Source organism: Humulus lupulus, chromosome 1 (genome assembly GCF_963169125.1).
Source record: "Humulus lupulus chromosome 1, drHumLupu1.1, whole genome shotgun sequence".
Lineage (NCBI taxonomy): Eukaryota > Viridiplantae > Streptophyta > Magnoliopsida > Rosales > Cannabaceae > Humulus > Humulus lupulus.
In genome coordinates, this window is record NC_084793.1 from 308,754,499 (window position 1) to 308,779,886 (window position 25,388).

General features: G+C 32.7%; 3 protein-coding genes and 1 long non-coding RNA gene across 4 annotated transcripts; 3 read left to right on the plus strand and 1 right to left on the minus strand.

Annotated features, from left to right (window-relative positions):
• Positions 1-4,200: 4,200 nt before the first annotated feature.
• Positions 4,201-6,594, plus strand: LOC133812800 (cytochrome P450 81Q32-like). The gene is made up of 2 exons (XM_062246619.1): positions 4,201-5,170; positions 5,798-6,594. Exons 1-2 carry the CDS (start codon positions 4,262-4,264, stop codon positions 6,422-6,424), a joined length of 1,536 nt encoding a protein of 511 aa, XP_062102603.1. The 5' UTR covers positions 4,201-4,261; the 3' UTR covers positions 6,425-6,594.
• A 1,365-nt stretch (positions 6,595-7,959) lies between these two features.
• Positions 7,960-10,610, minus strand: LOC133782245 (uncharacterized). The gene is made up of 2 exons (XR_009870410.1): positions 10,195-10,610; positions 7,960-8,259 (listed from the first exon to the last, which is right to left on the minus strand). It is a non-coding gene; the product is annotated as an uncharacterized LOC133782245 (long non-coding RNA).
• Positions 10,611-19,642: 9,032 nt separating this feature from the next.
• LOC133812801 (cytochrome P450 81Q32-like) lies at positions 19,643-21,947 on the plus strand. Its single transcript, XM_062246620.1, has 2 exons — positions 19,643-20,622; positions 21,249-21,947. Exons 1-2 carry the CDS (start codon positions 19,714-19,716, stop codon positions 21,870-21,872), a joined length of 1,533 nt encoding a protein of 510 aa, XP_062102604.1. The 5' UTR covers positions 19,643-19,713; the 3' UTR covers positions 21,873-21,947.
• A 2,296-nt stretch (positions 21,948-24,243) lies between these two features.
• On the plus strand, positions 24,244-25,012 carry LOC133781815 (isoflavone 3'-hydroxylase-like; the record flags this gene model as incomplete). The annotated part of the gene is made up of 1 exon (XM_062220901.1): positions 24,244-25,012. A coding segment is annotated over one exon (657 nt), but the record flags the coding sequence as incomplete, so codon positions are not given.
• Between the last annotated feature and the right edge of the window lie 376 nt (positions 25,013-25,388).

Sequence of the window (25,388 nt, forward strand, 5' to 3'; positions counted from 1 at the left end):
GCGATTCTATGTTTCTGTTATGCTTTTTGAAAAATAACAGGGCGCATGCATATAGATTTAAATTCCAAGATCCTACAAATAGTTCATAGTAAAAGAAAGTCAGGGATTTTTAATTCTCTATACTGTTAGTACGATCCGCTATTATTAAAAATACAAAGGATATTGGCAGTGATAATAACCAATTTTTTTTTCCAGCTGTTATACTTCAAAACTCAATTTTTTTGTGATAATAATACACACCGTCCACAATATGGTGCAGTCGTGGGTACCCAAACTTAACGGCTGACATAGGTGTACATGTGACATGATTTCATTGGTCCAACTTAATGTACGACACTTGTCAATAAACGTAAGTGAATATTTTTGGGTCAAACCAATAATTCGGGTGTCTTTCCATTATTTTTGATAATTTCTCATTCTTTAGACCATCGCCATTGGATGGATGATGCAAATATAGTGCTAAATTTAGCACAAAATTTGAAATAATAGTTGTGATTGTGATCCAATGCATATAGATGCAAAAAAACTATAATGAATATTCATTTAATATTTATCGAAAACATATAAGTAATATAATATTCTAGTTAATTTTGACTTAAAAATAAATAAATAAAGAATTAGAAAAATTCTAATTTATGTCAGTTAATAAATAATATATAAAAAAATAATTAATGACAAAATTGTAAATAAAAAAAATAATTTATTGTTGTGTTAAATTTGACATAATTTTTAAGTTTTACACACTATTATAAAGAAAATATTATTTTAAAAGGTGCTAAAATATAACACTATATTACCAATTTGACACTTTATAAGAGATGCTCTTATAATAGTTTTTTTTCTTCTAAATATATGTTAATGAAAAGCTGTGTGTGTTCTTTAGGGATTCATCTAAAGCTTTTAATAGGAAAACTTTTTCCACCCCTTCGACAAATTCTTTCGCAGCAGCATGAACTAAACCGGGGCTATCAACATGAACGAGAGAAAAACCCCATTACTCTATTAGGGGATCTAAGCCACAACTCTATTCTTGACTCGAAATCCATAAAAGGACTTTACAGAATGTATTACTAATCTTGTTATAATTGATGGTATTTCTTGAAGATCCTTACGACCTTTATGAAAAACATATTATATAGAATTAATGAGACTCAGATGCTATTGAAAATGAGGATGGCATCTAAACTCTTCTTTTTCCTTATCACATAAATTCTCAAAATAAAAGAATTGGTTATAAACCACTTGTACAATGTGAAGTAGAGGGTTCCCTAATAGTTTAAAGAGAGTAATCTAATTTGTAAATCATCTAAAAAATATGTGCTAATTAAATTTGTCCAAATTTATTCATGATACAACAATTTTATAAGATAAAAAGGGAAATCTAAAAGAAAACCGAAAGAAAAACAAATTGGTTATTCATAGACAATGCAATGTTCATAATTTTTTTCTTCTTTGGGGAGAAAAGATCTGGACAATAATATAATAAAAAAGACAAAATTTATAGTGAAGAGACATTGTGCAAAATGACTCTTAATGGTTTATGAAAGTAAGTAAATATTCATATTTTTAATTTTGTAGTAAAATAGTCTAATAATCTATTTAATATTACATATTACTAAATATACTCTTTAACAAATTAATATTTTATTCTAAATATTTTAATATTATAGTATATATATATTATCATTCAGAGCTAGCCTCTCTCAATATATGTGTGTGTCAATATATTTATTCGAACGGATTAATAATAAACATTATCATTTCATTTTACGGTTGAAGCAAAATTTCCATGCATCAACTTCTTAATTTCTAGAAGATAAAATAAGAAGCCATTAATAAAACTTATATATTTTAAATAAATAAGAGTGCGAACTCACTTACGTAAGCATATCTTTTTTTTAGTGTGACAATGAAACTTATCTTTACGTACCAAATGGAAACACATTGACTGTGATTGTGTGTACATACGTACGTATGTGACAATATGAGAGATATTTAATGCTTAAATAATAGTAACTAGTTTTTATATTTATAATAAAATTAATGTGGTAAGATTGTTCTGTTTATTTTATTGGTGCATCAAACTTTTATACGATCACGTGAGAATATTTTTATTTTAGTTTTTTTAAATAATTTATAATGTTAAAAATAAAATTCAAATATTTATTTTTAGTATAAAAAAAAAATACACTTATAATAAATTATTTTAATTATATTTTTAGTACTATAAATCATTCAATATTTCTTGAAAATTTGTAAGCTATAAAATGATTACCGCTTTTTGAAAATAATTAGAGTGAAAATGCTCCCACATGCCCATACAGGAAGTGTGAAGTACCGATATAAGGTAAAATGATTACTCTAGCGTAGAGACTCCCTAATTAAAATTAATTGTAGTTAAATTATATTATTTCAAACCTCTCCATAATAAGCTACATAGATGATAAATTAGGTTGTGTTTGTTAATAAAAAAAAATTATCAAACACAATTAATTTTTGTTTGATAACATTTTTGTTTGGTAACAAAGGCCTGTTTGGTAATATTTTTGTTTTTGAATTTTTTAAACACAAAAATAGAAATATAATTTTATTTTTGTTTCTTTATTTTAAAAAAATAAAAATATGTTTGGTAACTATTTTTGTTTTTTGTTTTTAAAAACAAAAAAAATAATAAACACGTTTTTATAACTATTATTTTTATTTCTTGTTTAACAATATAAAATAAGATGCTAATTTGAAGAAGAGAAAAAAAAAAACTAAAAGTAAAAGTAAATAACTATTTAAAAAAATTTTGAAAGTGAAAATTTTTTATTTTCAAAATTTAATAAATTTTGTTTAAAATTTAAAAAAATAATAAATAAAAATAAAGTTACCAAACACTATTTCATATTTAATTTTCAAAATTTTAATTAATTAAATAAAAAACTATTTTTTTAATTGTTACCAAACACCACCATAATGTGAAAATTGCACTATTTTTAGTGTAAGAGTTACATTATTATAGAAAATACTAATACGAAATTCATCTAGCTATATTTATTGAGTAGTGTTAAGAGACTTTCATTTATGTGCTCTTGTTTATTATTTTATCACAATATTCGATATGTAAATATTATTACAATATTATATAGTTTTAGTTATTCTAGTATTAATTTGATACCATCCATCATTATTATTGAAAGCTCTTCATAAGAAGCGTTGGACTTTTTTTTTTTCCATAGATCAACAAACTTTCATATATATTACGAAAGTGACATTGGAACTTTTCTATGTTTTTCTTTTACAAATTTACCACAAAATGACAAACCCTTACAATAAAAAGTTAAATTAAATGGCATAAACCCAATTAAAAGTAGATGGTATTTCAGTAAATTTGAATTCATACAATGGTGATCGAATGTATAATTCCGAAAAAGTGGTAATTTTGATCAGTGTATGACACGTGAGAAATTAGGACAAATTAGTGCTTACGCACACCCTGACGTAAGCATACCCGTGCAGTCAATTATATATATATTTTTGGACAAAATACTCATGACATTATATATATATTAAGTGCAATTTGAATTTCTTTCCCAGAAAAGAAATTTTAAAAAAATGATAACAAATATATTTTACAGCAAAATTGGGTGAAACAATCTTAATTAGAACTTTAATCACCTTTATTTATTTAATTATGAAATTCTATAAAATCGATGTTTCCTGAATCAAAAATATTTTATGGTATTTTAGTAATTGTGAAATAAAATATGCATGATTTAATTTAAAGTTTAATTAAATTTTATTTAAGTTGTAAAACGGATGATTTTATTATTATTAAATAATTATCATTGTACATTATAGCTATTTAGAGCATCTTGTAAATTTTCAGAAAATTTCTAATAGTTTACAATACCAAAAACTAAGTTCAAACATGATGATGTTGCGTGTGTGACTAATTTTTTTTATGCGCATAGAAAACAACATGTTTGAACATAATTTTCGATACTGTTAACTATTCGGAATTTTCTGAAAATTTGCAAATGCTTTAAATAGCTACAATATACATGGTCATAAAAAAAAGTCGCGCCGAAAACTATTCACGGGTCAAGTGTACACTAAAAACCCTACTAACAGATCTTAAAAGAGCCACCTCAAAAAAAAAAAAAAAAAATTGTGATATATATATATATCCAATTCACAATAACATATCTCAAAATCGATTACTATCTAAAACTTCATAGCATACAGTTCAACTACTCGGTCTCCATAGCCACAGAAAATGGAAGAGCCAGTACTACTCTACACAACTCTCGCCCTCACCATTGTCGTTTTGGTACTAAAACTCTTCTTCCAAACCCAAAAACGACAATACAAAAACCTCCCACCAACCCCACCTTCTCTCCCACTCTTCGGCCACCTCCATCTCATAAAACTACCGGTCCACAGGTGTTTCCGCCAGCTCGCAGCAAAATACGGCACCGTTTTCTCCCTCTGGTTCGGTCCCAATCGCGTTATCGTCGTATCATCACATTCAGCCGCCGAAGAATGCTTCACCAAAAACGACGTCGTTCTCGCCAACCGTGCACGTTCTTTGATTGGGAAGTACCTCGGCTATAACTACACCACAATGATATCAGCCTCCTACGGCGACCACTGGCGCAACCTCCGCCGCATCGGCTCCATCGAGATCTTCTCGGCGAGCCGGCTCAAGTCATGCCTGGACACGCGTAGGGACGAGATCAAGCGATTGCTTTCTACTCTCGCTCGGAATTCGCTCCGTGGGACCGATCATAACCAGTTTGATTTCGCCAAGGTGGAGATGAAGACGTTGTTCTCGAATTTGGCTTTCAACATCATAATGAGAATGGTGGCCGGGAAACGGTTTTACGGCGACGACGTGGCTGACCAAGAGGAAGCCAAGCTGTTCAGGCAGATTAGGGACGAGGCGATCCCCAGTGGCGGTGTGGCCAACCCCACCGAGTTCTTACCGGCTGCCTTGAAATGGTTGGGAAAGGGTCATGAGATGAAGGCGAAAAGGGCTGCTAAGAAAATGGATGTGTTCTTACAACGACTCGTCGATGAGCGTCGGAGTATGAAATCAGACACTACCATGATCGACCACTTGCTTGCTTTGCAGAAGACTGATCCTGAATACTATACCGATGAAATCATCAAAGGCTTCATAGTGGTGAGTAATATAAATATTTATATGTGAATTTTTTTTGGAAGCACTACATTTAATGAATTATTAAAAATTAGGAGTATTTTAAATGTCTTGTTTTTGGAAACAGTTAAATTTTTTATTAATTACTAAAATTGTAAAACATTAAAATAAAGTAAGAAGTTAAAAATTTGAGGTGTGGACGGCGGGAGACGTTGGAAGTCCATGACATCCCACGACTTCCAGTGGGAAATATTGAAAGTCTATGTTTTTGACACCTTTTAATTTTTACGATTGAGAGACGTGAGATGTCTCTCTCCTCTTTCATTGGAAGACGTGGGATGTCTCTCACCTCTTCTATTGGGAGATGTGGGATGTTCATTTACAATGTCTCCACCTACGATGTCTATCTCAGTGAGAGGCATTGTAGACTTTAATGTCTCCCAAATAAAGTCATAAAACCCTTATATTATTGTATTGTAGGGTTTTTTTTTTATGCATAGAAAAATTATAGCTCAAATTTTTTTATATAACATTGTAGATTGTAGATATAGTACATATTCCATCAAAAATTAAGAATACTTTATAATGAAATGTCTGTTATAACTAATATGTACATCATCGTATACAAAATGTTTCTTTTTCCTATTTCAGATCCTATTATCAGCTGGGACGGACACATCATCGGGAACATTAGAATGGGCACTATCGAATCTGCTTAACCATCCTGAAATCTTGAAAAAGGCAAAAGCTGAAATCGACAAACAAATTGGTGAACAACAATTGATAGAGGAACAAGATCTTTCCAAACTACCATACCTTCACAACATCATCTCGGAAACCCTACGCCTGTTCCCAGCTGCTCCAATGCTCTTACCTCACTTGGCATCAGAAGATTGCACTGTCGAGGGATACGATATTCCACGTGACACAATGGTGTTGGTCAATGTGTGGGCCATACACAGAGACCCCAAGCTATGGGATGATGATGCCGAGAGCTTTAAACCAGAAAGATTTGAGAGCAGTGACTGTAACAAGCACTTAATGTCATTTGGATTAGGAAGAAGAGCTTGTCCTGGAAATGGCTTAGCTCAACGTGTAGTGGGCTTGACTTTAGGGTCTTTGATTCAGTGTTTTAAGTGGGAAAGAATTGGTGAGGAAAAAGTCGATATGACTGAAGGTAAGTTTACTACAATGCCCAAAGCTGTGCCACTGGAAGCTATGTGCAAAGCTCGACCCATTATGAACTCAGTTATCTTAGGTTCGCATATTGATAGTTAATTGGCCAATTAGAGAAGTAATAAAGTGCTCATGGAATGTTGTCACATTTTGTATTATAATGTCTTTTATTTGAGTCTTTGAGTTCTTGCACTGTACAAATGGATGTGATGATCAGATTATTGTGTTTTTTTGTGTGACAATTTTGATATTAAGTCGGATATTTCAAATTAGAGTATTGTTATTTGATATTTTATGACACTCAACACCACATGAAGTGACACTATATGGTTGGTTAGCGATATCTCATAATATTTATTAAATTCAAATGTGTGGGAGCGATACACGACCTCCTTATAGTGTTGTGCACCAATAGTGCTCCTTAGCAATTCTCTTCAAATTAATTATAAAAAATTTGCAAACTATAATTGAGAGAGTTAGAGTACAATTAGAGATACACATAATTAATTAATTATCACTAAATAATCTTACTCAAGCTCAATAGAATTCGTATCAGTACTTTTATATACATATAACCTAATTTTTCAACGAGAGAGATCAAGAAGCAGTGTTAAATTCATTAATGTTTTTTTGACCAAAAATTTAGATTTACTAAATTAAGTAATTAAATAATTCATATACACATTAATTCACTCGTTATCTATACACATGGGGCATCAAAATTCCCAAAATAAATTCCTATGGTCCGATTCCAATTTAGCTATTCATACTTTGAAGTACTGATTCCAAGGTTTCAAGGATCTGTAATGATCATCAGGCTAATTTTGTTGTTAAGTAATGGTCTTGTTCCTCAAGCTAGGGCCACTTTAATTATCTTTCAATGCAGGGGAGTAGATCCCTTTGTGGATATGCTATTTTCTAGTTTAATGAAGTTTATTTTTCTATTATATGTCCAAAAATCAAATTTTACTTATTTATTTATTAAAATACAGACTAAAAAAATACACCAGACAATAAATTTATATAAAGGAAATAGTTATTGACTAGTGATGAAAATCGTCAACAAAAAATACACGAATACTACTGAGGAAATAAAAAAAGTGATCATAATCTCGAGTCCATAACCAAAAATACAAAGAAAAAGTGTAAATGTTTAGAGAAAAAGAGTAAAGAAAAACAAGCTAAATTGGTTGAGTGGTCTTCTTCTCTTCTTATCCTTTTCCTTGCAATTTTTTTTTTTTTTTTTCCTTTTCTTTTTCTTCATCTCTTGGGTTTCTCCCCTCTAATCACTACAAAAAACTTGACTTTTAACCACAAAAAAAGTTGTGACTAAAAGTTTAAAATGTTGTGACTAAAAGTTTTAGTCACTAAAAAATATTATCACCACGTTATTACTAAAAAGTCCGTGGCTAAAAGTTTTAGCCACACTAAAAATATCGTTGTGACTAAAAGTCACTTTTAGTGACAACTTTCTTTAAGCCACAACATATTTATTTTTAGTGATAATTTGTTGTTGTCACTAATAGTCTTTTAATTACAAAAAAAAATCATGAATATATTTAATTAAAATGGATAAAAAGATAAAAAGATGACCAATCAATGCAATTTTTTACACAACTAGAGAAAAAACCTGAATATAATAGCAAGTAGCCACATTCATTAGCATCAAGAAAGTTAAGCATATTGTTATACCACTAATATCTAAAGTATTTCAGCCAAATCAAGTATGAGACCAGTTGAGAAAAGCTAGAAACAAGATGAGAAAAGCTAACCAACAAGCTGAAAGTTCAATCACAGATAATGTATTTTATTGGGAACCAAAAAAAGATTAAAATCCACAAACATCAAAGCCCATTAATAAAAAGAAAAACAGAATCCATTGGATTAGTCATCCTTCTCTTGAGCTTCCTCTCATCTTTATCACCCTTCTTTTTTACCTGCAACATCTTAGTATTGTTATACTTAGAGACAAAATAGTTCATATTACATTTTACAAACCTGAATACAAATAGTAACAATGAATCATTATCAACTGAGTATAAACACAAGATCAATGAAAGCTAAAGTTCTCTCATTATTAACTAACATTAACTAATAGCAAACATGTTAATGTGAATGAGAAATTGAGAATTATTGGCGTATCGTTGAGTTAGAAGATTGGGGCTTAATGCCTTTTAGTGTAACTAATTTAGAGAAAGACTTTGACAAAATCATATAAGCCCCTGCTACTCAAAAAAGAAAAGTATCAGCCCCAAAAATATATAATATTATACAAAGTTATATAAATGTGTCTATCAATGACAGTTTTCAAAGTTAAGTTTAGCTAACATTTCTGGCATCTTTATTTATTTAAGGAAGTAAAATAGACAAACAGAAGCTATGATACTAAAAATATACACTAAAATGATGACATCTCTTTTATTCCTAAAGATACAGACACAGACACAGACACAAGAAAGACACAGACACAGTACACTCAAACATACCTCCTTCTATATTTATCTTATTTTAGCAGATTCTTGTATGCACTCTGTTGTTCTTATTCACATGTTCTTCTAAAAGAATGAATGCAGCAGAAATGATTATGGTATATAACCAGATCCTGACATATATGTTTTTACTCTTATTTCTTTTATTTTTTTCTTATTTCTAATTTAATAATACATAAAACATATATGCACAAAAACGTACACAAAAACAATCCCTAAATAAGTAAAAATATAGAGATATGCCTACATTGAGAGACTCTAACGAGTTGAGTGCATATATGTAAGACTTGGTAAAAAAAAACAATGCTCAATGATTCTAAAACTCACTATCTTGGTATACAGAAGCTCTTAAATTGATCCATGTGTCACAAAAACAGAGATACAAACACAAAAATATATATCAGTCAATTGCTAAACATCACATACAAGAACAGTGGAAACACTAATCCCAAAATTATTTTTTTTAGAGGAAACCATTTTGGAGTATGAAGGGCCAAGATGAGGCTGTCAAGGTTATTCCAAAATCAAAGGTTTGTTGGTTTGTTTGTTTAATGTTTTATTTTGTTCATACATATTTTTTGTGAATCAAGTTCGTTTGGTTAGTTGCATGTTTTGTAATTCTTATGGAAGTTTGATTAGAATTGAGTGAAGAAAATTTGACTTTAATATCATTTCAATATTATATAGTTTTTTCCACCTAGTACTTGCTGCATGCATTTTCCTGGTAGTTTTGCATTGTAGACTCTGTATTGAGTGGTTCTACTTAATTGTGTAATATACATATCATGTTGTAGAGGTCTTAAGTAAAAAGTAGTGTTTATGATTATATTTGCTAGAGCATATGCATGGTCACTATGATTATCATATTATAAATAGTTCAATTTCATAAAAAGCATCTGTAAATTAATTTAGGATCAGGATGGCTTAGTTTTGTGAAACTATTGTTATATCAACAAAAAAAATTGGTGGATATATGTTGATTTTGTTTGATGTATATAGTAATGACTGTTTCATTGCCTCCTAACTTCAAGACAGACAAATACATTGTAATCATCTTTACATTGCTAATGTCATTTTCTTTCAATGGTCTTTATAACTAGAAGACTTATTCTCCTCCGTCACTGGGATTTTAGTATTGAGAGTTAAAGTAAAATTAGTAATATATTAGTTAACTTTCTATTTGTCAATGGGCCTTAAATCCATTGAAGTGCTTTGTTCTGTTCTCATGATAGATGATTTTGCAGATGACAACAACAATTGCCATAGAGGATGTGAGGAGAGAAGTGAAGATACTTGTCTCCTTAAAATAGCGATTTTAGAATCCAAAACACTTGTATCGACAACACTAGAATTAAATTAGACCAACAAGTTAACGCAGCTTACTGATGAAATTTGATGTCTTCCAAATCAATAGCTTTTCCCTTTGTTGCTCTGCCTTGTGCCTCTAGCAACACTCGATCGTTAAGGCCAAGCTTGCATTTTGGCATACCACTGCAACCAGTTTCATTTTAGCTATGTACCACGAGTAAAAACAGATAACTCAATGATAAAAATAAAATAAAAATGCTAATGCAGTCATATTACATTGACTCAAGTACATAATAGTGTCCCGTTTGAGAACTGAGAAATAGTGAAAGTTTAGGTTCCTAAGTCTAGATTTGTTGACTAGATGGAAAGCTAGGCAGAACTAGATGGAAGGTCTATCTTGCAGATAGAGGGGAACCAGTTCTATCTTTTCCTGCAATCCCTGTACCCAAAAATGGATTGAGGAACAATGTGTGAGAATTCAGTCCCAGAGCAACCTTCATTGATACAGCAAAATAGAACAAACAAATCAGAGTTGGGACAAAAATAATGATAGTAACACAAAATCTTGAAAATGATATAGAAAAACAGTAATAGAGATCTAGTATCCTATAATAACTCAATAGTGTAAACTCTTGACAATTAAGAGTTGGAAAATCAAATTATGAACCCTAATTTGAACACCTAACACAAAAATATATTGAAGGTGAGACAAAAAATTAGGTTATAAGAGAAAACAAACCTTTAGAAGCAGTTGAAATAGGCCAAGTGAAGATGATCTAGAAGCAACTTCGGTCCTTGTTCGTAATCCTTGCGAAAGCCTCTGTTGATGGGAAAGCACAAAAGATAGAAGACAAAAATCTGTATTGTAACTGAAAAAGAAGAGAGATTTGATCAGAAAGAGATTTGATCGGCAATGAATTCAGCCAACAATAAGATTTTGAGAGCCAGTAAGATCGAACATGGAGGTGAGAGAGAGCGAAGGAGAGAGAGAGAGAGAGCGAGAAAGAGAGAAGAAGATAAAGTGTATTCTATGTTTACTGTTTTAATTAATAATTTAGAAATACTTTTTTATTTTACTTTTGGATATTTTAGTCACAGATAAAGTTATAGTTGTGACTAAAAATCAGTTATTTGGTCACAACAAATTATCGTTATAACTAAATATAAATTAGTGACATATTTTAGTGATTAACGTTTATTAGTTGTCACTAAATGTACTATTAGTCTCAATAGTTTATCGTGGCATTCTAAAATTTATAAAATTAAAAAATTAAATATTGTCATAAAATATTTGTTGTCACTAAAATATTTTTTGCCACAAATTATGACTAAAAAATACATTTAGTCACATATTATTTTTGTTGTCACTAAATGGCTGTGACTAAAAGTTAAGTTTTTTGTAGTGAATGATTGCTGAAAAAATAGCAGAAACTATTCAATGGTGGCTGAGTTTTCATTTTAAAATTAGGGTTCTAAAACCATACTTTTCTCTTTGCTCCACATGTACTTCCTCTCTTTTTTTGGGACCATTTTTATTTAAATCTCAGCTGACTTTGTTTTCCAAAAACCACCAAATAAGGCATAAAAAGCTCATTAAATGACTAGCTAGACTTGTTTCCAACGTTGGTCCCTCAATACCTACTGTGTTCGAAATGATGCAGAATTTGTTGTAGCAATCTGAAAAACCTTGCACAAAAAATTAGAATTTTAAATCAACTTAATTTTCTTTAAAATTACACATAATTGAGGTAGATTAATTATTTAATTAGAAACTGAACAAAAATTATCTAAAAATATTAAAATTAATATTTATTCAAAACTAAATAAAACTATCTTAATTAAACTAAAATTCTTGAGAACAAAACTAAATTAATGCACAAAAAGAGCTAAAATATCTCTATTTTTATAGAGTTATCAGATACAGGAGGTCTTAATGTGCTCCATTCAATAGTCGAATGTGTTCCATCATCTAATGTATCCCCTCAGCATTAGACGGAGGTGGATGTAATGACCCAACTACTCTAGACTTTTGGACCATTAACGAAAACTAAACATACTAATCATTAATAAAACTTACATTGTGAAAATATCATAACTTTATTAGGAAACTTGTAAAAATAAGAGTTACTTACATAAATTGTCAAGTAGGATATGGGATCCCATTGTCTTTAAAAACAAAACATAATTTAAAATAAAAAGGAGTTACATAACAAGTGCGGAAAATACATGTAAAACCATAAAAAAACAAGACTACATCCTCGAAAATCGAACTCTCGACTCCTTGAATCCATTCATCACCGATACACATCCCCCAAACATCCACGAACCTCACCGCCACTATAGCTATTTTCCTGCACATATAAACAAAAAGGAATGAGCCTAATGCCCAGCAAGGAAAATCTACCACATAGTTCATATACATAAATTTCATAAGAAACATAAAAACATAACATAACATACATTACACTTATATCATACACATACTATAATGGCTATTATTACTTGGGGTTCCATAGACTAAACAAGTCATATGCCCATGAGATTAGTGGGGCCCTACTAGCTAAGCAGGTCATATGCCCATAATCTATTTGGGGTCTTGTTAGTCATATGGGTCATATGCCCAAGCCTACAAACATACATATCATAACACTTATCATAACATAAGAAACATAAGATAACATATAAAACATATAACATATGAATTTCTATCCTATTTTCCTTACCAAAATTACCGGGATAAGAGGACAGAGGTGGGACTTTGGAACACTCCTAAGAACCATTTGAAAAAGAGTGAGTATAGTGAAGAAGAAAAATGAAAGGAATGGAAGGACTAAACCATTGAGAAAAATACTTACCAAAACCTTTTTGCTCAAGAACTTAGATTTCCTAACCAAAATAAAGATTAAGGTTAGAGGCTGAGTAGAAGACTATGAGAACTTAAAATAAAATAATACCAATGAACTAAGGTGTAGAAATACCTTGAAGACTTGTAGACCAATCTAAACCTCGAACCGAAATACTATGAAACCTTACTTCCCCAAGTGTTTGATAAGCTTATGATGATCAAGCTTATGATTTCCCCACCCAAGTGTTTACACTCTCACACTCACCTAGCAACTTGCAGCCTCTGAACTTAGAGTAAAAGGTGAATAATGGCTGGGTACTAGGTCCTATTTATAGAGTTTAGGAGTGAAAGGATCTTAATTTAACTTGAATAAAAATAATGGCTTTTTAGGTGAAAATAATTTGAATAATCGTTCAGCAGAGGCTGAAGACTCGTTCAAAAAGGTGCTGAACTTATCAAAAGGATGAATGGCTGAATGGAAAAAAAATTCAAAAACTTTCAAAATAAGCTGAAGGAGGCGATATATCGCCCCCTATAGGCGATATATCGCCTGGACCATTATGCCCGAGGCAAACGTGCATCGTTTCGTGTTTTCCGTATCTAGGTGCTGCGATATATCGCCCCCTATAGCTGCGATATATCGGCATTCGCTGATTATTTAAACACGAAATTACACATTTTTAGCTTAATTCAAATTGAGTAAACAGCCTTGACTAAGCCCTTAAACGTATTCAAAGCTGTTGACTGACCTTAGAGCATTCAAACTTTACCCTTATTAAATTTAATCCTCAAAATACTTAATCCTTAATCACCCATACATAACATGTGCTTAAAATCCTATTGGTTCTTATCTAAACCTTATAATATAATAAATATTATCCTTAATATCAGCCATATTAATCAAACCTTAGGTTAACATTAATATTCTTAAACTATAGGTTAAACTTAGAAAATCTACAGGTACTACTATGAGTGTCCAAATAATTCCCGGTCTGAACCAAAAATCCACAGTTATAAATATAATACTATAAATACTATGATACTACTATCTAACTAGCTAAGTAAAGTTCTTGGACTCTACAGTGGAGGAACAATAGTGTGCGGAGGTGGATGTACTATAGCATCCTTGTGCTAAGTAGACGACCGTATCCCGTTTGGTGGCCACGATGCTTTCCGAAGACCAATTCCACTAGAGCCAAGTTTACATCTTTAAGCACAGTTGATGGGGCTGACGAACTCTCAGAAGACTGTGTCTACTTCATCTCGCAGATGACACGTAACTTTTCCTACCATAAAATGAAGATTATCATGAGGAAATGTAAATGAAGAAAGTAAAAAAAAAAACTCAAATATGTTATATAAAAATAATTAACATACTCATATTTGCTCGGCTGTTCCTGTAACCTACCCTGTGCCTTATTTGTGCTGAGTAGCCATTGATAATTATTGAATAAAAAGTTATTTCTTATACTTTTAAGCTTATAATTTGGGAATATATAAGAGTGGTGTGTGTTAAATGTAGTTATTTTGAGTCAATTTCTTTTCTATTGTGTTGTTGGTTAGTTTTAGTTATTGAGAGCTGAAGGTAGTGCAAAACAATGGTAGTGTAGATAAATATGTGTTCAATAGAAAATGAAATTGAAGGTTATCTAAAGAATACTTTGAATACTGAAATTCTAAGTTTGCTATAACAAAGAGAATCCCAGTTGGCAAGTCATTAAGTGAGCTGGAGCAGTTGTTGAGGTGGCCAAGAAATGAGCCATTAATAAGTTTTTGAAGCATTTTCTAAAAGGGGATGAAGCATAGAAGTGTCAATTTGGTCATTTCTCATCTAATTTTGGGTGACCTAGCTTTATAACTAAAGAGAACCTATCCACCAAAATGGGAGGAGAGCAGCCATTAGAAAAAACACACCAAAAAATGAAGAAAAAGAAGAGAAAACGATGGAGAAGAAAATATAGCATCAAGGAGAAGGACAAGAAGGAAGAAGGACCACTTGGGACACCATTTTTGAGCTTGATTTCTTCTACCCTTTTCTTATTTGCATTTTGAATCTTTATATTTGTATTGTGATTGAAACTTTGTTGTTGTTTTCTTGATTTTAATTATGAGCTAAACTCTTTGAATTAGAATTTTTAATAAACCCTATTATGTAAATTGTGGGTAAATTGTTACAAGAATGTTTTAGTAATTTAACATTTGGTTCTGTTATCCCTGTTTCATGTCAGGCGCCCGGATCCGCGTTTCAGGCCCACGGGTTGGCCAAATGAGTCTGGGCCCAGCCCTGGCCCGTTTGGCAAGAAGTATAATAGATATCGACGGCCCGATTCTGGGGAGTATTGTCCGGGACGTTCATCCGGGAAGTGGTATGTTTGGCTTCCGGATAACAGTCGGGATCAACGTGGGAGATCCCGAAGCCTGGTAAACAGTCCGGGCTCCTGGTAAATGGTCCGGGCCCATGGTAAATGGTACGGGACCTCGAAAAATGGAGAGGGACATGGGTAAACGAACCTGGGTCGGTTCTCCAAGGTTGGCAGGATAAAGCATCCGTGACCCTGACTTCCTCACAGGAAGCGTGGGAGTAGTCCCCACGTTTCCCCTGCAGAAAAGGCCACCTCGGGATTGTACGTCGTTGGTTCAGACCTGCACTGTAACGCCCTGGTTACCCCAGAACAGTTATGGTGAACTGGAAATTTGACCCGCTACCCGAGTCCTTTGGTTAAAAACGTGTTCTAAGTGTTATTAACAGGCTAAGGTGAAAAATCAATAAAAAGGAAATCATATATTTATTAAATACATAAAACTGTTCATGGACCCACAAGAACATTTACAAGTTATTTACAACTCAAAATTGTCATTACTGTTTTAAAATTACAAACCCATTGACCTAAGTGGTAGAAATAAGGTAAACCCCCTAGTTCCTTTGAGAACTCCTTGGCCGTGGTGGTCAAGCAGCCGCATATGTACACATCACCACCTAAGCTCTCCACTCAAGGTTGGGTGAGCTTTTCTTTCCCTTTACCTGCACCACATAGCACCCATGAGAGCCAAGGTCCAGCAAGAAAACACAATAAAGCATGATATAATGTCAACAATGATCATAATAATCATTCAGAACTATCAGTCCAAACAAATAGGTGACAGTCACAAAAGTCACTAAGTTGGGTATAGCTCCATTTAGCCTTGTGACGATAGGGTCACCGGGGCTTAACAGATAAGTGAACCTTTTATTAGCTTAAACAGGATAGGTGCATGGTGACTAGTCACCAACATAACCCTTCTCATGACCATAGAGTCATAACCCTGGAACATCGTTCCCTAGCCATGTGACAAACGGTCACCTGGTCCTTAGGCCCTGGCTCTGAGTAACTAGTCGTAGACTAGCCAAGCGCTTATAAGTTCATCGACCTTAGGGTCGGTCCAACGTTAATGCCTTAGAGCCATTCAACGCTGATATCGATTAGATCTAATATTCATTCGGCCTTGCGTTCAGGACGCTTATGCCGTTTCTGACTCTTAGGTCAGTGTCCCTGACTAGTTAGTACCATATACAAGTAAACAACATTCACTAGCATTTAATATGCAATCCATGCCCACATTTATCAATCAACATGCCTCAATAATAATCACGCATGTCATATATACACAGGGTGTAGTTTTCTTACCTCGGGTTCGATCGAGAAATATAATAAGAACGACTCCTGAGAACGATCAACCTTTTGGTCCCTTAGCGGTTACCTGGTCATAACCAATTATGGGATTCCATCAATAAAATGAATAACAAGGGTTCCCAAACCAAAACCTAGCCTCCGAAACATCGAGTCCTACTAATTCGGGTAGTAAGATCGATCTCGAGACCTAAGGCTAGAATCCCCAAGCCAAAAACTCATTTCTGGCCAAAATGTCACTAAGGGCCGCGGCCCTCCCTGGCCATGCCGCGACCTGCCCCTCAAACAGAGGCGGCCTCCTTCAGCACCCCTCAAGAGCCGCGGCCCTCCTTGGCCATGCCCTGGCCCAACCTACAGTTCAGCCAATACTCTGGTTTTTCCTCTTTTGCGATTTTCCTTGGAACCAAACTTTCAAACCAAGCCAAAACACCACCCAAACATCCAATACAACCCCTAAACTTGATCTGTATCACACCCTTATCAAAACCCAAGTTAAACCCCAACCAAAACTTCCATTAATTCTAACTATCCACAACAAAATCACAAGCTGAAACTAACAATTCAGAACAAAAATAAAATCATTCTGCTTAAAAACTGTGTTGTTATATTCAATTTTTTCTTCATCAAAATTGAGTTTAGAGTTCTGTTTTAACTATTTTACAAAACATGTGGTCCAAAAAGTAATTTTTCAAAACACAGAGTCCAAACAGGTAATGAGACAAAACACAAAGTCCAAAAATGTATAAACCCTTATATTTATTATAAAATTAATGTGGTAAGATAGTTCTTTTTATTTTATTGGTACATCACACTTTTTATGTGAGAATATTTTTATTCTGGTTTTTCAAAGAATTTATATTGCCGGAAACATATTTCAAACAAACATCTATTTTTACATGAGTATAAAAAAAATAAACATGCGTGTAATAAACTATTTTAACTATATTTTAGGTACTGTAAATCATTCAATATTTCTTGAAAATTTATAGGCTATAAAATGAATACCGCTTCGTGAAAAAAAACTAGAGAGAAAATGCCTCCACATGCCCATAGCCCATACAAGAAGTGTGATGTACCGATAAGGTAAAATGACTACTCTAGCACAGACACTCCCTAATTAAAATTAATTCTAGTTAAATTATATTATTTCAAACCTCTCCATAATAAGCTATATATATAGATGACAAATATAATGTGAAAATTGCACTATTTTAGTGTAAGTTACGTTATTATAGAATTTTGGGTTGAAATTACATGTTCCGACAATTTTAATATCAACAATAATGACTTTTTAAACCTTATTTTAAATCTTAAATACACACAAAAAAAGTGAAACAAAGAGTTAAGAAAATACTAATACGAAATTCATCTAGCTATATTTATTGAGTAGTGTTAATAGACTTTCATTTATATGCTCTTGTTTATATTTTTTTATCACAATATTTGATATCTAAATATTATTACAATATTATATAGTTTTAATTATTCTAGTATTAATTTGATACCATCCATTTGAATTGAAAGCTCTTCATCAGGGTTGGACTTTTTTTTCCATAGATCAACGAAATTTCATATATATTAGGAAAGTGACATTGGAACTTTTCTTTGTTTTTTTTTTCTTTCAAATTTACCACAAAACGACAAACCCTTACAATAAAAAGTTAAATTAAATGGCATAAATCCGAAAAAGTGGTAAAAAAAGAAAAGCTGTACAATCTGAAATTAGGACAAATTAGTGCTTACGCATTCCCTGACGTAAGCATACCCGTACAGTCAATTATATATATATTTTTGCACAAAATACTCATGACATTATATATATTAAGTGCAATTTGAATTTTTTTCCCAGAAAAGAAATTTTAAAAAAATGATAATAAATATATTTTACAATAAAATTGGGTGAAACAATCTTAATTAGAACTTTAATCACATTTATTTATTTAATTATTAAATTCTATAAAATCGATGTTTCCTGAATCAAAAATATGTTACGATATTTTAGTAATTGTGAAATAAAATATGGATGATTTAATTTTAGTTATGGTAAAATATGCATGATTTAATTCTGAAAGTTGGTAATTAAAAGTCATATTCACCCTATATATATACATATACGAGTGACCTTGACATATTATTTGCTACAATTATCCTATTTCGTATTGTGTTCGATCAATAAAATTTTGACATTTTATATTAGGGGTGTGCACGGTGTGGTTTGGGCGGTTTGAACACTTTTTAATACACCACGCCACAAGTGCGGTTTAGTAACTAGAACACACCATGCGGTGTGATTTGGTTGCACCAAACCGACCAAACCAAACTATTTTTTGCGGTGTGGTTTGGACGGTTTTCCACGGTTTGTGTTAAAAAATATGCCATAACAAAATTTAAATTTTTAAAAAAATACTAAATCCTTAGTTCATAACAAATCCTTAATAAGTTCTAAACAACATCACAAGTTATCAATTAAGTTCAGTGAAACACAAAAAAAATATACAAGTCTCCCATATTGGGTAACTATAAAAAATGGTATATATGTAAATTTTTTTTTTTTTAATATATTTGTAAGTATGCGGTGCGGTGCGGTGCAAACCAAAATTTCACACCGCCAAACCGCGCACCGCACCGCACCGCGCGGTTTAGCTAAAATACAAACCATACCGAACCATTACACTTTTGACACCGCGGTTTGCGGTGTAGTATAGTGCGGTGCGGTCGGTCACCGCGGTTTGTCGGTTTAGATGCTCACCCCTATTTTATATTATTAAGGAAGTTAACAGTTTTTTAATGAAAGAAAAATTAAGTGAGGTGTCAGTATTATATTAGTTGGACACATTATAGGACACAATAAATAAATAAAGAATCTTGATTAAGGTGCCTAATAACATATAAGATATTACCTTATAATTTGTTAACGATAACTCATAATATTTATTAAATATGCAATATTTGAAATTAAATTGTACCGACACTTTTCCTATATATATATATATATATATTTATATAACTCAAAATCAATTACTATCTAAAACTTCATAGCATTGAATCAGTTCAACTACTCAGTCTCCATAGCCACAGAAAATGGAAGAGCCAGTACTACTCTACACAGCTCTCGCCCTCACCATCGTCGTTTTAGTGTCAAAGCTCTTCTTCCAAACCCAAAAACGACAATACAAAAACCTCCCACCAACCCCACCTTCTCTCCCACTCTTCGGCCACCTCCATCTCATAAAACTACCGGTCCACAGGTGTTTCCGCCAGCTCGCAGCAAAATACGGCACCGTTTTCTCCCTCTGGTTCGGTCCCAACCGCGTTATCGTCGTATCATCACATTCAGCCGCCGAAGAATGCTTCACCAAAAACGACGTCGTTCTCGCCAACCGTGGACGTTCTTTGGTTGGGAAGTACCTCGGCTATAACTACACCACAATGATAACAGCCTCCTACGGCGACCACTGGCGCAACCTCCGCCGCATCGGCTCCATCGAGATCTTCTCGGCGAGCCGGCTCAAGTCATGCCTGGACACGCGTAGGGACGAGATCAAGCGATTGCTTTCTACTCTCGCTCGGAATTCGCTCCGTGGATCCGATCATAACAAGTTTGATTTCGCCAAGGTGGAGATGAAGACGTTGTTCTCGAATTTGGCTTTCAACATCATAATGAGAATGGTGGCCGGGAAACGGTTTTACGGCGACGACGTGGCTGACCAAGAGGAAGCCAAGCTGTTCAGGCAGATTAGGGACGAGGCGATCCCCAGTGGCGGTGTGGCCAACCCCACCGAGTTCTTGCCGTCTGCCTTGAAATGGTTGGGAAAGGGCCATGAGATGAAGGCGAAAAGGGCTGCTAAGAAAATGGATGTGTTCTTACAACGGCTCGTCGATGAGCGTCGGAGTATGAAATCAGACACTACCATGATCGACCACTTGCTTGCTTTGCAGAAGACTGATCCTGAATACTATACCGATGAAATCATCAAAGGCTTCATAGTGGTGAGTTATATAAATATTTATATGTGAAATTTTTTTGGTAGCACTACATTTAATGAATTATTAAAAATTTGGAGTATTTTAAATGTGCTGTTTTTAGAAACCTTGAAAATTTTCATTAATTGCTAAAATTGTAAAACATTAAAATGAAGTAAGAAGTTGAAAATTTGAGGTCTGGACGATGGGATATGTTGGAAGTCCATGACATCCCACGACTTCGAGTGAGAGATATTGAAAGTCTATGTTTTTGACATCTTTCAACTTTAACTGTTGAGAGACGTGAGATATCTCTCACCTCTTCCATTGGAAGACGTGAGATGTCTCTCACCTCTCCTATTGGGAGATGTGGGATGTTCATTTACAATGTCTCCACCTACAATGTGTCTCTCAGTGAGAGTTATTGTAGACTTTAATATTTGCCAAATAAAGTCATAAAACACTTATATTATTATAGTGTAGGGATTTTTTTTTATGCATAGAAAAATTATATTTCAAATTTTTTTATATAACATTGTAGATTGTAGATATAGTACACATTCCATAAAAAAATATGAATAATTTATAATGGAATGTCTGCTATAACTAATATGTACACTATCATATAAAAATATTTCTTTTTCCTATTTCAGATCCTATTATCAGCTGGGACAGACACATCATCAGGGACATTAGAATGGGCACTATCGAATCTGCTTAACCATCCTGAAATCTTGAAAAAGGCAAAAGCTGAAATCGACGAACAAATTGGTGAACAACAATTGATAGAGGAACAAGATCTTTCCAAACTACCGTACCTTCACAACATCATCTCGGAAACCCTACGCCTGTTCCCAGCTGCTCCAATGCTCTTACCTCACTTTTCATCAGAAGATTGCACTGTCGAGGGATACGATATTCCACGTGATACAATGGTGTTGGTTAATGTGTGGGCCATACATAGAGACCCCAAGCAGTGGGATGATCCAAAGAGCTTTAAGCCAGAAAGATTTGAGAGCAGTGACTGTAACAAGCACTTAATGTCATTTGGATTAGGAAGAAGAGCTTGTCCTGGAAATGGCTTAGCTCATCGTGTGGTGGGCTTGACTTTAGGGTCTTTAATTCAGTGTTTTGAGTGGGAAAGAATTGGTGAGGAAAAAGTTGATATGATTGAAGGTAAGTTTACTACAATGCCCAAAGCTGTGCCATTGGAAGCTATGTGCAAAGCTCGACCCATTATGAACTCAGTTATCTCAGGTTCGCATATTGATAGTTAATTGGCCAATTAGAGAAGTAATAAAGTGTTCATGTAATGTTGTCACATTTTGTATTATAATATGTCTTTTATTTGAGTCTTTGAGTTTGTGGACTGTACTAGGGATGTAATGATCAGATTATTGTGTTATTTTTTGTGATAATTTTGATATAATTAAGTAAGATCACTACAAGAAAATAAGAGTTTTATGGCTTTATTTGGGAGACATTGAAAGTCTACAATGTCTCCCAATTGGGGAGACGTTGTTGCTAGGGTCATTGTATGTGTATATCTCACGTCTCCCAATAGGAGAGGTGAGAGACTTCCCTCCTCTCCCATTGGGAGAGGTTGAAAGTCAAACAAATGTTGACTTTCAACCTCTCCCAATCGGAGACGTGGGAAGTGAATCACCTCAGGGAGACATTGAAAATCTCACACATTTAAAAAAAATAAATTAAATAAATTTATAATTAATATTATTTTAATTTGATTTAATAATTAATTAAATTGCAATTATTTTAATTTAAATTGAAATGATTTTAATTTAAATTTAAATTGATTTAATAATCAATTAAATTGAAAGTACACAATATTTGTTAGACATATACAAGAAACACAATATATTTGTTAGAGATATACAAGAAATACAATATTTGTTAGACATATTCAAAATGAACAAATATTGTATTGTGTATGAAGAAAGAGGTAAAAAAAAAAAACCTATCAACGATGTCGGTAACTTTGGATTATTGGCAACATATATGTCGCACATTCTTGTCGCAACTCATTAATTTGTGCCTCTATATATGATGTGCTTGTTAGCTGCAAAAAATATAAAGTAAAATATATTAATTAATTATTTGATTACATTTATAGTTTCAAAAATAATTTGTAAATTTTAATTAATAGTACCGTTCTCAAGTAATGTCCGGGAGTCACATGTTCAATCAAATCCTTCAACATCCTCATTAAGTAGTATCCACATGCCACATTGTCCGGTTGGTGTGGACACTAATTATTTAAAAGTATGAGTAATTCATTATTAAATTGAAACTTATTAAAAAATGCATACATATTATTCTACTTAATTATTATAAATGTTCAAAAATTTATGCTGAAGTTACTTACCTGAGGTTGCTTAATGCGTAGAGTATCAGGGTAAATTGGTTTCTCGGCATCATTAAGGAGTGTCTCAAACTTATTTGGGTCTATTCCTGATCCATAATGTGCGTCGTCAATCATTTCATCTAATGGATCCCAGTTCTCCTCTACTATATTCCTTCTCACTCCTTTTAGTCTACTTGGCAAAGCTGGAGCAATCGGAGCTATCTCCCCATGGTAATACCAAATTGTGTAACTCTTGTCCATCCCATTGAAATATAAGTGTTCTTTAATCTTTTTAAGATCCATCTTTTTAACATTTCCACACTTAAGACATGGACAATAAGTAAAATTTGGGTCTTTCACATTTTCTGAACAAAACCTTAAGAACAAATCGACCCCGTTCCTATATTTCGCAGACACTACAAGAAACAAGGTTTTTGCCGGCGCAATTCGGTCAAGATATATTCTCATGCCTCAATATAATATAAAACCTATTATTGACTAAAAAGTATACACATCTATATTATATATATATATATCTATATGCATGACACCTTTTGTGCAGCTATTTGACTATTTTGGTACTTAAATAATTTATTTTAAAAAAAATTTACGACGGTATACATTGTTATTATTTAAGGTATTTATGTAAATTTTTAAGAAATTATGAATACTTTACAATGTCGAAAACAATGTTCAATACAAAAACATAGACACGCGTGCAATAATTCAGAATTTCTTGCGCAAGTAAAATTCAACTGTTTGAACATTGTTTTCGGTACTGTAAACTATTGGAAATTTTTTGAAAATTTACATCTTAAATGGCTACAATGTACACCATCATAAAAAAAATTGAAAAAAAATATTATTTAGGTGTCGAAATACCCTTCTGACTACACTGATGCATCCAAAAAAGTGGCTACACCGAATTGCGTGCTGCCGTATATATATATATTTACTAGATACAAGTAAACGTGCAATACACGTTTAATTATTTATTATTTTAAAATAATTATCATTGTAAAATATCTTATTAATAACTTATTTTAATTTGTTTAATTATTTATTATTTATAAATAATTATCATTATAAAATATGTCAAAATATCCTATTTTAATTTTTTTAATTATTTATTTAAGTTTAAGTGTTTACAAACTACCGTTAAATATAAAAATATTCTGTTAAATATAAGAATATTTCGTTAAAGTTAACATTAAAAAATAAAAAACCGTTATAACTAAAAATTTCCGCTATCTACTTCTATATATAATATCCGATGTAGATGATATAATAACTCTAGCTCTCTAATTTTTCAGGTATTGTTTCTAGCTGGTACTGACACATCATCAGTGATATTAGAATGGGCAATGTCCAATCTACTTAACCCTCCACACATTCTCAAAAAAGCCAAATCAGAGATTGATGATCAAGTTGGACAACACCATTTGATGGATGAACAAGATCTTTCCAAACTTCCATACCTTCAAAGCATTATTTCCGAGACCTTACGACTCTACCCAGCAGCTCCACTGCTCGTTCCTCACTACTCATCAGAAGATTGCACTATTAAAGGATTTGACATTCCATGTGGCACAATCTTATTAGTTAATGCATGGGCTATACACAGAGATCCCAAGATATGGGGTGACAATGTTGAGAGTTTTAAGCTTGAGAGGTTCGACCTCGAGGGTGGGGGCGAAGGTGGTGGACTAGTCAACAAGCTAATGCCTTTTGGATTGGGAAGAAGGGCTTGTCCTGGATCGGGCTTGGCCCAACGAGTAATTGGCTTGGCTTTGGGGTGTTTGATTCAGTGCTTTGAGTGGGAAATGGTCAGTGAAGAAAAAATCAACATGAGTGAAGGCAGAGGTGTCACAATGCCGAAAGCTATTCCATTAGAAGGCATGTGCAAAGCACGTCCTATCATGAAATCGACCGGTCCTCTGTGACTCTATTCATGATATTTAATTATAAAAAAGAGTTTAATGCAAATTTTCATTGCTACTATGTTGAATATTATATATCAATAATAAGTTGAAGGTCGTGACTTGGTTTGAGGTTGTTGGGCATTGTTCTTCTCTGAAAGTATGTATTTGTAAAGTTTATATGAAATTAATAAAAGTGAAAACTTTCTATAATTGATGGATTATGTTATTATTGAATAATATATATATATATAATGATGGATTATGTTATTGTTGAATAATATATATAAATATTAGAAAATTATAAGTTAGTTAATGTAACTATACTATTAGTTTAAACGAGTTATATATGAGAGGATTTAACAACCTAGTAGATAATGAACTAAATTTATGCCCTTAATAAACCCATATTTCTCATGTAACACTTTTTTTATTATCAATAAAAGAAGTAAATTTCATTTTGTTTATTCAATTGCATTGCTCACCAGTTTTATTACATGTTTATTCAACTA